Below are 11,379 nucleotides of genomic sequence, written 5' to 3'. Positions count from 1 at the left end.
CTCTCTCTCCCCGTGTCTCTCTCTCCCCATCTCTCTCTCTCCCCGTGCCTCTCTTACCATGTCTCTTTCCCCGTGTCTCTCTCTCTCCCTGTGTCTCTCACCGTGTCTCTCCCCGTGTCTCTCTCTCTCCCCGTGTCTCTCTCTCACCGTGTCTCTCTCCCCGTGTCTCTCTCTCCCCGTGTCTCTCTCCCCATGTCTCTCTCTCTCCCCGTCTCTCTCTCTCTCCCCGTGTCTCTCTCTCTCCCCGTCTCTCTCTCTCTCTCTCCCCGTGTCTCTTTCTCCCCGTGTCTCTCTCTCTCCCCATCTCTCTCTCTCTCCCCGTGTCTCTCTTACCATGTCTTTCCTCGTGTCTCTCTCTCTCCCCGTGTCTCTCCCCGTGTCTCTCTCCCCGTGTCTCTCTCTCTCTCTCACCGTGTCTCTCTCTCTCTCCCCTTGTCTCTCTCTCTCCCCGTGTCTCTCTCTCTCCCCGTGTCTCTCTCCCCGTGTCTTTCTCCCCGTGTCTCTCTCTCCCCGTGTCCCTCTCTCCCCGTGTCTCTCTCCCTGTGTCTCTCTCTCCGTGTCTCTCTCTCTCTCCCCGTGTCTCTCTCTCCCCGTGTCTCTCTCTCCCCGTGTCTCTCTTACTGTGTCTCTCTTACTGTGTCTCTCCCTGTGTCTCTCACCGTGTCTCTCACCGTGTCTCTCTCCCTGTGTTTCTCACCGTGTCTCTCTCCCCGTGTCTCTCTCTCCGTGTCTCTCTCTCCCCGTGTCTCTCTCTCCCCCGTGTCTCTCTCTCCCCGTGTCTCTCTCCCCGTGTCTCTCTCTCTCCCCGTGTCTCTCTCTCTCTCCCCGTGTCTCTCTCTCTCTCTCCCCGTGTCTCTCTCTCCCCGTGTCTCTCTCTCCCCGTGTCTCTCTCTCCCCGTGTCTTTCTCCCCTGTCCCTCTCTCTCTCTCCCCGTGTCTCTCTCTGCCCGTCTCTCTCACCGTGTCTCTTTGCCCGTGTCTCTCTCTCTCCTCGTGTCTCTCTTACCATGTCTCTCCCCGTGTCTCTCTCTCCCCGTGTCTCTCCCCGTGTCTCTCTCCCCATGTCTCTCTCTCTCTCTCACCGTGTCTCTCTCTCACCGTGTCTCTCTCTCCCCTTGTCTCTCTCTCTCCCCGTGTCTCTCTCTCTCCCCGTGTCTCTCTCCCCGTGTCTTTCTCCCCGTGTCTCTCTCTCCCCGTGTCTCTCTCTCCCCGTGTCTCTCTCCCTGTGTCTCTCTCTCCGTGTCTCTCTCTCCCCGTGTCTCTCTCTCCCCGTGTCTCTCTCTCCCCGTGTCTCTCTTCCTGTGTCTCTCCCTGTGTCTCTCACCGTGTCTCTCACCGTGTCTCTCTCCCTGTGTTTCTCACCGTGTCTCTCTCCCCGTGTCTCTCTCCCCGTGTCTCTCTCTCCCCGTGTCTCTCTCTTCCCGTGTCTCTCTCCTCGTGTCTCTCTCTCCCCGTGTCTCTCTCCCCGTGTCTCTCTCTCTCTCCCCGTGCCTCTCTCTCTCTCTCCCCGTGTCTCTCTCTCCCCGTGTCTCTCTCTCCCCGTGTCTCTCTCTCTCCCCGTGTCTCTCTCTCCCTCCGTGTCTCTCTCTCTCCCCGTGTCTCTCTCCCCGTGTCTCTCTCTCCCCGTGTCTCTCTCTTCCCGTCTCTCTCACCGTGTCTCTTTGCCCGTGTCTCTCTCTCTCCCCGTGTCTCTCTCTCCCCGTGTCTGTCTCTCTCCCCGTGTCTCTCTCTCCCCGTGTCTCTCTCTCCCCCCGTGTATCTCTCCCCGTGTCTCTCTCTCTTCCCGTGTCTCTCTCTCTCCCCGTGTCTCTCTCTCTCCCCGTGTCTCTCTCTCTCCCCGTGTCTCTCTCTCCCCGTGTCTCTCTCCCCGTGTCTTTCTCCCCGTGTCTCTCTCTCCCCGTGTCTCTCTCTCCCCGTGTCTCTCTCCCTGTGTCTCTCTCTCCCCGTGTCTCTCTCCCCGTGTCTTTCTCCCCGTGTCTGTCTCTCTCCGTGTCTCTCTCTCTCTCCCCGTGTCTCTCTCCCCGTGTCTCTCTCTCCCCGTGTCTCTCTTCCTGTGTCTCTCCCTGTGTCTCTCACCGTGTCTCTCACCGTGTCTCTCTCCCTGTGTTTCTCACCGTGTCTCTCTCCCCGTGTCTCTCTCTCCGTGTCTCTCTCTCCCCGTGTCTCTCTCTCCCCGTGTCTCTCTCCTCGTGTCTCTCTCTCCCCGTGTCTCTCTCCCCGTGTCTCTCTCTCTCTCCCCGTGTCTCTCTCTCTCTCCCCGTGTCTCTCTCTCTCTCTCCCCGTGTCTCTCTCTCCCCGTGTCTCTCTCTCCTCGTGTCTCTCTCTCCCCGAGTCTCTCCCCGTGTCTCTCCCTCCCCGTGTCTCTCTCCCCGTGTCTCTCTCTCCCCGTGTCTCTCTCTCCCCATCTCTCTCTCTCCCCGTGCCTCTCTTACCATGTCTCTTTCCCCGTGTCTCTCTCTCTCCCTGTGTCTCTCACCGTGTCTCTCCCCGTGTCTCTCTCTCTCCCCGTGTCTCTCTCTCACCGTGTCTCTCTCACCGTGTCTCTCTCCCCGTGTCTCTCTCTCCCCGTGTCTCTCTCCCCGTGTCTCTCTCTCTCCCCGTCTCTCTCTCTCTCTCCCCGTGTCTCTCTCTCTCCCTGTCTCTCTCTCTCTCTCTCTCCCCGTGTCTCTTTCTCCCCGTGTCTCTCTCTCTCCCCATCTCTCTCTCTCTCCCCGTGTCTCTCTTACCATGTCTCTCCTCGTGTCTCTCTCCCCGTGTCTCTCCCCGTGTCTCTCTCCCCGTGTCTCTCCCCGTGTCTCTCTCCCCGTGTCTCTCTCTCTCACCGTGTCTCTCTCTCTCTCTCTCCCCTTGTCTCTCTCTCTCCCCGTGTCTCTCTCTCTCCCCGTGTCTCTCTCCCCGTGTCTTTCTCCCCGTGTCTCTCTCTCCCCGTGTCCCTCTCTCCCCGTGTCTCTCTCCCTGTGTCTCTCTCTCCGTGTCTCTCTCTCTCTCCCCGTGTCTCTCTCCCCCCGTGTCTCTCTCTCCCCGTGTCTCTCTTACTGTGTCTCTCCCTGTGTCTCTCACCGTGTCTCTCACCGTGTCTCTCTCCCTGTGTTTCTCACCGTGTCTCTCTCCCCGTGTCTCTCTCTCCGTGTCTCTCTCTCCCCGTGTCTTCTCTCTCCCCGTGTCTCTCTCCTCGTGTCTCTCTCTCCCCGTGTCTCTCTCCCCGTGTCTCTCTCTCTCTCCCCGTGTCTCTCTCTCCCCGTGTCTCTCTCTCTCTCCCCGTGTCTCTCTCTCTCTCTCCCCGTGTCTCTCTCTCCCCGTGTCTCTCTCTCCCCGTGTCTCTCTCTCCCCGTGTCTCTCTCTCCCCGTGTCTTTCTCCCCGTGTCCCTCTCTCTCTCTCCCCGTGTCTCTCTCTGCCCGTCTCTCTCACCGTGTCTCTTTGCCCGTGTCTCTCTCTCTCCCGTGTCTCTCTTACCATGTCTCTCCCCGTGTCTCTCTCTCCCCGTGTCTCTCCCCGTGTCTCTCTCCCCATGTCTCTCTCTCTCTCACCGTGTCTCTCTCTCACCGTGTCTCTCTCTCCCCTTGTCTCTCTCTCTCCCCGTGTCTCTCTCTCTCCCCGTGTCTCTCTCCCCGTGTCTTTCTCCCCGTGTCTCTCTCTCCCCGTGTCTCTCTCTCCCCGTGTCTCTCTCCCTGTGTCTCTCTCTCCGTGTCTCTCTCTCTCTCCCCGTGTCTCTCTCTCCCCGTGTCTCTCTCTCCCCGTGTCTCTCTTCCTGTGTCTCTCCCTGTGTCTCTCACCGTGTCTCTCACCGTGTCTCTCTCCCTGTGTTTCTCGCCGTGTCTCTCTCCCCGTGTCTCTCTCCCCGTGTCTCTCTCTCCCCCTGTCTCTCTCTTCCCGTGTCTCTCTCCTCGTGTCTCTCTCTCCCCGTGTCTCTCTCCCCGTGTCTCTCTCTCTCCCCGTGTCTCTCTCTCTCTCCCCGTGTCTCTCTCTCCCCGTGTCTCTCTCTCCCCGTGTCTCTCTCTCTCCCCGTGTCTCTCTCTCCCTCCGTGTCTCTCTCTCTCCCCGTGTCTCTCTCCCCGTGTCTCTCTCTCCCCGTGTCTCTCTTCCCGTCTCTCTCACCGTGTCTCTTTGCCCGTGTCTCTCTCTCTCCCCGTGTCTCTCTCTCCCCGTGTCTGTCTCTCTCCCCGTGTCTCTCTCTCCCCGTGTCTCTCTCTCCCCCCGTGTCTCTCTCCCCGTGTCTCTCTCTCTTCCCGTGTCTCTCTCTCTCCCCGTGTCTCTCTCTCTCCCCGTGTCTCTCTCTCTCCCCGTGTCTCTCTCTCCCCGTGTCTCTCTCCCCGTGTCTTTCTCCCCGTGTCTCTCTCTCCCGGTGTCTCTCTCTCCCCGTGTCTCTCTCCCTGTGTGTCTCTCTCCGTGTCTCTCTCTCTCTCCCCGTGTCTCTCTCCCCGTGTCTCTCTCTCCCCGTGTCTCTCTTCCTGTGTCTCTCCCTGTGTCTCTCACCGTGTCTCTCTCCCTGTGTTTCTCACCGTGTCTCTCTCCCCGTGTCTCTCTCTCCGTGTCTCTCTCTCCCCGTGTCTCTCTCTCCCCGTGTCTCTCTCCTCGTGTCTCTCTCTCCCCGTGTCTCTCTCCCCGTGTCTCTCTCTCTCTCCCCGTGTCTCTCTCTCTCTCTCCCCGTGTCTCTCTCTCCCCGTGTCTCTCTCTCCCCGTGTCTCTATCTCCCCGTGTCTTTCTCCCCGTGTCTCTCTCTCTCTCCCCGTGTCTCTCTCTGCCCGTCTCTCTCACCGTGTCTCTTTGCCCGTGTCTCTCTCTCTCCCCGTGTCTCTCTTACCATGCCTCTCCCCGTGTCTCTCTCTCTCCCCGTGTCTCTCCCCGTGTCTCTCTCCCCGTGTCTCTCTCTCTCTCACCGTGTCTCTCTCTCACCGTGTCTCTCTCTCTCTCTCCCCTTGTCTCTCTCCCCGTGTCTCTCTCTCTCCCCGTGTCTCTCTCCCCGTGTCTTTCTCCCCGTGTCTCTCTCTCCCCGTGTCTCTCTCTCCCCGTGTCTCTCTCCCTGTGTCTCTCTCTCCGTGTCTCTCTCTCTCTCCCCGTGTCTCTCTCTCCCTGTGTCTCTCTTCCTGTGTCTCTCCCTGTGTCTCTCACCGTGTCTCTCACCGTGTCTCTCTCCCTGTGTTTCTCACCTTGTCTCTCTCCCCGTGTCTCTCTCTCTCCCCGTGTCTCTCTCCCCGTGTCTCTCTCTCCCCGTGTCTCTCTCCTCGTGTCTCTCTCTCCCCGTGTCTCTCTCTCTCTCCCCGTGTCTCTCTCTCTCTCTCCCCGTGTCTCTCTCTCTCTCTCCCCGTGTCTCTCTCTCCCCGTGTCTCTCTCTCCCCGTGTCTCTCTCCCCGTGTCTCTCTCTCCCCGTGTCTTTCTCTCCGTGTCTCTCTCTCCCCGTGCCTCTCTCTGCCCGTCTCTCTCACCGTGTCTCTTTGCCCGTGTCTCTCTCTCCCCGTGTTTCTCTCCACGTCTCTTTCTCTCCCCGTGTCTTTCTCTCCCCGTGTCTCTCTCTCTCCCCGTGTCTCTCTCTCCCCCCGTGTCTCTCTCTCTCCCCGTGTCTCTCTCTCTCTCCCCGTGTCTCTCTCCCCGTGTCTCTCTGTCCCCGTGTCTCTCTCTTCCCGTCTCTCTCACCGTGTCTCTTTGCCCGTGTCTCTCTCTCTCCCCGTGTCTCTCTCTCCCCGTGTCTGTCTCTCTCCCCGTGTCTCTCTCTCCCCGTGTCTCTCTCTCCCCCCGTGTCTCTCTCCCCGTGTCTCTCTCTCTCCCCGTGTCTCTCTCTCCCCGTGTCTCTCTCTCCCCATGTCTCTCTCTCTCCCCGTGTCTCTCTCTCCCCGTGTCTCTCTCCCCGTGTCTCTCCCCCCGTGTCTCTCTCTCCCCTGTCTCTCTCTCTCCCCGTGTCTCTCTCTCCCCGTGTCTCTCTCTTGCCGTGTCTCTCTCTCCCCATGTCTCTCTCTCTCCCTGTCTCTCTCTCTCTCTCCCCGTGTCTCTCTCTCTCCCCGTCTCTCTCTCTCTCCCCGTGTCTCTCTCTCCCCGTGTCTCTCTCTCTCCCCGTGTCTCTCTTACCATGTCTCTCTCCCCGTGTCTCTCTCTCTCCCCGTGTCTCTCACCATGACTCTCCCCGTGTCTCTCTCTCCCCGTGTCTCTCTCTCTCCCTGTGTCTCTCCCCGTGTCTCTCTCTGTCCCCGTGTCTCTCTTACCATGTCTCTCTCCCCGTGTCTCTCACCGTGTCTCTCGCCGTGTCTCTCTCTCTCCGTGTCTCTCTCTCTCTCCCCGTGTCTCTCTCTCTCTCCCTGTGTCTCTCACGTGTCTCTCCCCGTGTCACTCTCTCCCCGTGTCTCTCTCTCTCTCCCCGTGTCTCTCTCTCTCCCCGTGTCTCTCTCTCTCCCCGTGTCTCTCTCTCTCCCCGTGTCTCTCACCCTGTCTCTCCCCGTGTCTCTCTCTCTCCCCGTGTCTCTCACCGTGTCTCTCCCCGTGTCTCTCTCTCTCCCCGTGTCTCTCTCTCCCCGTGTCTCTCCCCGTGTCTCTCTCTCTCCCCGTGTCTCTCTTACCATGTCTCTCTCCCCTTGTCTCTCTCTCTCCCCGTGTCTCTCACCGTGTCTCTCCCCGTGTCTCTCTCTCTCCCCGTGTTTCTCTCCGTGTCTCTCCCCGTGTCTCTCTCTCTCCCCGTGTCTCTCACCGTGTCACTCCCCGTGTCTCTCTCTCTCCCCGTGTCTCTCTCTCTCCCCATGTCTTTCTCTCCCCGTGTCTCTCTCCCCGTGTCTCTCTCTCTCCCCGTGTCTCTCTCTCTCCCTGTGTCTCTCCGTGTCTCTCTCTCACCGTGTCTCTCCCCGTGTCTCTCTCTCCCCATGTCTCTCTCTCTCTCCCCGTGTCTCTCTCACCCCCCGTGTCTCTCTCTCACCCCGTGTCTCTCTCTCCCCGTGTCTCTCCCCGTGTCTCTCTCTCTCTAACCGTGTCTCTCCCCGTGTCTCTCTCTCTCCCCGTGTCTCTCTTACCATGTCTCTCTCCCCTTGTCTCTCTCTCCCTGTGTCTCTCACCGTGTCTCTCCCCGTGTCTCTCTCTCTCCCCGTGTCTCTCTCCGTGTCTCTCCCCGTGTCTCTCTCTCCCCATGTCTCTCTCTCTCCCCGTGTCTCTCCCTGTGTCTCTCCCCGTGTCTCTCTCTCTCCCCGTGTCTCTCTTACCATGTCTCTCTCCCCTTGTCTCTCTCTCTCCCCGTGTCTCTCACCGTGTCTCTCCCCGTGTCTCTCTCTCTCCCCGTGTCTCTCTCCGTGTCTCTCCCCGTGTCTCTCTCTCCCCATGTCTCTCTCTCTCCCCGTGTCTCTCCCTGTGTCTCTCCCCGTGTCTCTCTCTCTCCCCGTGTCTCTCTCCGTGTCTCTCCCCGTGTCTCTCTCTCCCCATGTCTCTCTCTCTCCCCGTGTCTCTCCCTGTGTCTCTCCCCGTGTCTCTCTCTCTCCCCGTGTCTCTCTTACCATGTCTCTCTCCCCTTGTCTCTCTCTCTCCCCGTGTCTCTCTCTCTCTCCCCGTGTCTCTCTCCGTGTCTCTCCTCGTGTCTCTCTCTCTCTCCCCGTGTCTCTCTCTCCCCGTGTCTCTCTCTCTCCCCGTGCCTCTCTCTCACCCCCGTGTCTCTCTCTCACCCCCCGTCCCCCGCCAGGCGCTCCGCCCGCGGCGGCAGCGTCAGTGACTGCAGCGATGCCACGACCTCGTCGGAGCTCGACGACCTCTCCTCAACCACCGCCACCGCCAACAACAACAACAGCAGCAGCAGCAGCAACAGCAACAACCACCACCACCACCACCTGCTCCTCCTGGAGGAGGCCCGTCGCCACGGAGCCGCCGCCGCCGCCGCCGCCGCTGCCTCTTCGTCGTCCGTCGCCGCCTCCTCCACCGCCTCAGCAGCCACCGCCGCCGCTCCTCCGTCGTCGTCGTCGTCGTCGTCGGCGGCGTCCGCCGCGATGCTGCCCCCCCAGCCGCTGACGCAGTCCCTCGGCCACCACCACCACCACCCCCACCACGGCCACCACCACCACCACCACCACGGCCACCATCACGGTGGCAGCCAGCAGCAGCAGCAGCAGCCTCAGCAGCCTCAGCACTTCCCGTTTCACTTCGGCAGCGGCGTCGCCGGGAGCCTGGGCCCGGTGTTCCGTTCCTTCCTCCCTTCCTCCTCCTCCTCCACCTCCTCCACCTCCTCCTCGTCGTCCTCCTCCTCGTCGTCCTCGCGGCTCCTCTCGGCACCGCCCTCCTCCTCCTCCTCGGCCGCCGTTGGCAGCCACCCGCACCACAACAGCAGCAGCAACAATCACCTGCATCACCACCACCAGCAGCAGCAGCAGCGGGCCGCCGATCCCCTCAGCCCCTTCTCGCCGCCGCTGCCCGCCGGCTCGCTGCCCTTCTCGCCGCCATCGCCGTCGACGCTCTGCAGCCCCATCGGCGGAGCCCTCGGCCCTCCCTCAGGAGGCGGCGGAGGCGGCCACTTCTCGTTCTCGGCGGAGGATCTCAAGCGGTACCTGGAGGCGCACGCGAGGTCCGTTTACAACTACCACCTCTCCCCGCGGACGTTCCCCCACTACCCCCTGCACGCCTCTCTGGCCGCCTCCTGGGGCGGAGGAGGAGGCGGAGGAGGTGGAGGAGGAGGCGGAGGAGGTGGAGGATTGTTGGTCGTGCCCCAGCCTCAGCGAATCGGGGGGCCGGCCGGCGGCGGCGGCGGAGGCGGTGGAGGTGGAGGACTCCTCCTGCCGGGGGGCTCCGGCTCCGCCATGCCCCTGTCCCCGGCGTTTCACCACCACCACCACCACCAGCAGCAGCAGCAGCAGCAGCAGAACCTGTTGCACTTTCTGTCGCTGCAGCAGCAGCATCATCAGCATCAGCAGCAGCAGCAGCATTATCAGCAGCTGCACCACCAGCTGCAGCATCATCAGCATCATCATCATCATCAGCGGCAGCAGCAGCGGCGGCAAGAGCCTGAGGACTTGGATGACGAGGGAGAATCCGGTTTCAAATTCAAACTCCAACCACCGCCCTTGGGACGCAAGGGGAAGATGGCCGCCGCGGCTGCGGCCGCGGCTGCCGCGGCCGCGGCCGCAGCCTCCGTCGTCGATGATGATGATGATGGCGGTGGTGGCGGAGGAGAAGCAGGCCGGGGGGTTACCACGGCGACGGGAGCCGGAGGGGGAATCCGCGGTGAGCCGTCCGCGGTTTCGCGGCCGTTGCCCTCCCCCCCGCGCCACCACCGCCACCACCGCCACCACCACCGCCCGTTGTCGTCATCGTCGTCGTCGTCGTCGTCCCCGGGGGGTGGCGACGATGATGATGACACCACCACCGTGGAGGTGACGGACATCAGCGATGAGGAGCCGGAGTTGGCTCCGGACGAGCTGGACGATGAGGAGGACGTCGAGGAGGAGGAGGAGGAGGACGAGGAGGACGACGATGTGTTCGGAGCGACGGAGACGGAGACGTCGGCGGCGTCCATCGGGAGCGGGGAGCCTCGCGGGGCAAACCGGAATCCCGCGGGGGCGGGCGGCGACCAGGAGGACGAGGAGGAGGAGGAGGAGGATGAGGAGGAGGAGGAGGAGGAGGAGAGGGGCAGATGTCGAGGAGGAGGCGGTGACGGAGGCGGTGTCGAGATTCCGTTTGGGGCGTCGTCGTCATCGTCGCCGCGTTTGGGCGTAGCCGCGTCAGCAGCAGCAACAACAACAACAACATCACTAGCAGCAACAGCAACAACAACAACAACGTCAACGTCAACGTCACTAGCAACAGCAACAGCAACAACATCACTAGCAACAACAACAACAACATCACTAGCAACAGCAACAACAACAACATCACTAGCAACAGCAACAACAACAACGTCATCACTAGCAACAGCAACAGCAACAACGTCACTAGCAACAGCAACAGCAACAACGTCACTAGCAACAGCAACAACAACAACGTCAGCAACAACAACAACAACAACAACGGCAGCAGCGGCGGCCTTCGGCAGCGACGGCCGGGGGGCGTCGGCCTCCGCCCGGGGCCACCTCCCCCGGGGTCGCTCGCTGAGCGAGGCCTGCGGGGGGCCCCGGGGCCTGGCCCCGGGGCCTGGCCGCCGGGACGGCGTCGAGGGGAGGCCGCGGAGCCGGGCGGGAGGGGGCGAGCGCGGGGAGGCGAGCGCGGGGAGGAGCGGCAGTGGCGCCGGGCGCTCGCGAGGGGGACAGGGCGGCATTCGGGAGGCCGCGGGTGGTGGCGGCGGAGGCGGTGGAGGCGGTGGAGGCGGTGGTGGCGGTGGTGGAGGCGGTGGTGGAGGCGGCGGAGGCGGTGGTGGAGGCGGCGGAGGCGGTGGAGGCGGTGGTGGCGGAGGCGGCGGAGGAGGCGGTGGTGGAGGCGGCGGAGGCGGTGGTGGAGGCGGTGGAGGCGGTGGTGGAGGCGGCGGCCGTGCTCTTGGGGAGAGTGAGGGCCGCTTTGTCCGCCGGCAGGAAGCTGAATCCCGGGGACAGGAAGCGGACCCCCGTGGACAGGAAGCGGACCCCCGTGGACAGGAAGTGGACCCCCGTGGACAGGAAGTGGACCCCCGTGGACAGGAAGTGGACCCCCGTGGACAGGAAGTGGACCCCCGTGGACAGGAAGCGGACCCCCGTGGACAGGAAGTGGACCCCCGTGGACAGGAAGCGGACCCCCGTGGACAGGAAGTGGACCCCCGTGGACAGGAAGTGACATCTCCCGGGGGCCTGATGCCGCTGAAGATGCGCCTCAAGCGGCGCTGGAGCGAGGGCCGGCCCCCGCCCTCCCCCCGCGCCCTGCCCCCCCTCCCCTCCCATCACCACGGCGACAAGAAGGCGCGTCCCGATTGGCCGGGGCCCCGAGTGGGCGTGGCAGCGGCGGCAGCGCCCGTAGCCCCCCGGGACGACGGCCAATCGGAGGAGGAGGAGGGAGGAGGAGGCGGCTGCAGCTTTCGGGGGTGCGGGTCCCGGCCAATCGGCGGTGGCGGCAGGAGCTTTTGGGGCGGAGCCTGCCGTGGATAGCGACCAATCGGAGGAGGCCGGGGCGGGCACGGAGAGCGGCCAATCGGATTGCGAGGAGAGCCCGGGTCGGCGAATCAGCTCGGAGCTTCAGAGGGCCACGGCGGAGCTGAGGCTGGGAGGAGATGATGGCTGAGAGACACGGGGAGAGAGAGAGACACGGAGAGAGACACGGGGAGAGAGACACGGGGAGAGAGACACGGAGAGAGAGACACGGGGAGAGAGACACGGAGAGAGACACGGAGAGAGACACGGGGAGAGACACGGGGAGACACGGGGAGAGACACGGAGAGAGACACGGAGAGAGACACGGAGAGAGACACGGAGAGAGACACGGAGAGAGACACGGAGAGAGACACGGGGAGAGAGACACGGAGAGAGA

At 62.9% G+C, this 11,379-nt stretch overlaps 1 protein-coding gene across 1 annotated transcript in view; it reads left to right on the top strand.

Moving 5' to 3' along the window:
• LOC116937001 (uncharacterized) overlaps positions 1 to 10,692 on the top strand; it is a 16,893-nt gene extending 6,201 nt beyond the window's left edge. The window contains exons 3-4 of the mRNA XM_076064870.1: positions 7,646 to 10,296; positions 10,430 to 10,692. Coding sequence (XP_075920985.1) covers positions 7,646 to 10,296; positions 10,430 to 10,692 — 2,914 coding nt within the window. The remainder of the gene's footprint in view (positions 1 to 7,645; positions 10,297 to 10,429) is intronic.
• The last annotated feature ends 687 nt before the right edge of the window (positions 10,693 to 11,379 follow it).

Source organism: Petromyzon marinus, unplaced genomic scaffold (assembly GCF_048934315.1).
Source record: "Petromyzon marinus isolate PM22_M1 ecotype Great Lakes invasive population unplaced genomic scaffold, UKy_Petmar_22M1.pri1.0 PM_Scaffold_85, whole genome shotgun sequence".
In the NCBI taxonomy this organism is placed as follows: domain Eukaryota; kingdom Metazoa; phylum Chordata; class Hyperoartia; order Petromyzontiformes; family Petromyzontidae; genus Petromyzon; species Petromyzon marinus.
This window is presented reverse-complemented; position numbering and strand designations above follow the sequence as displayed.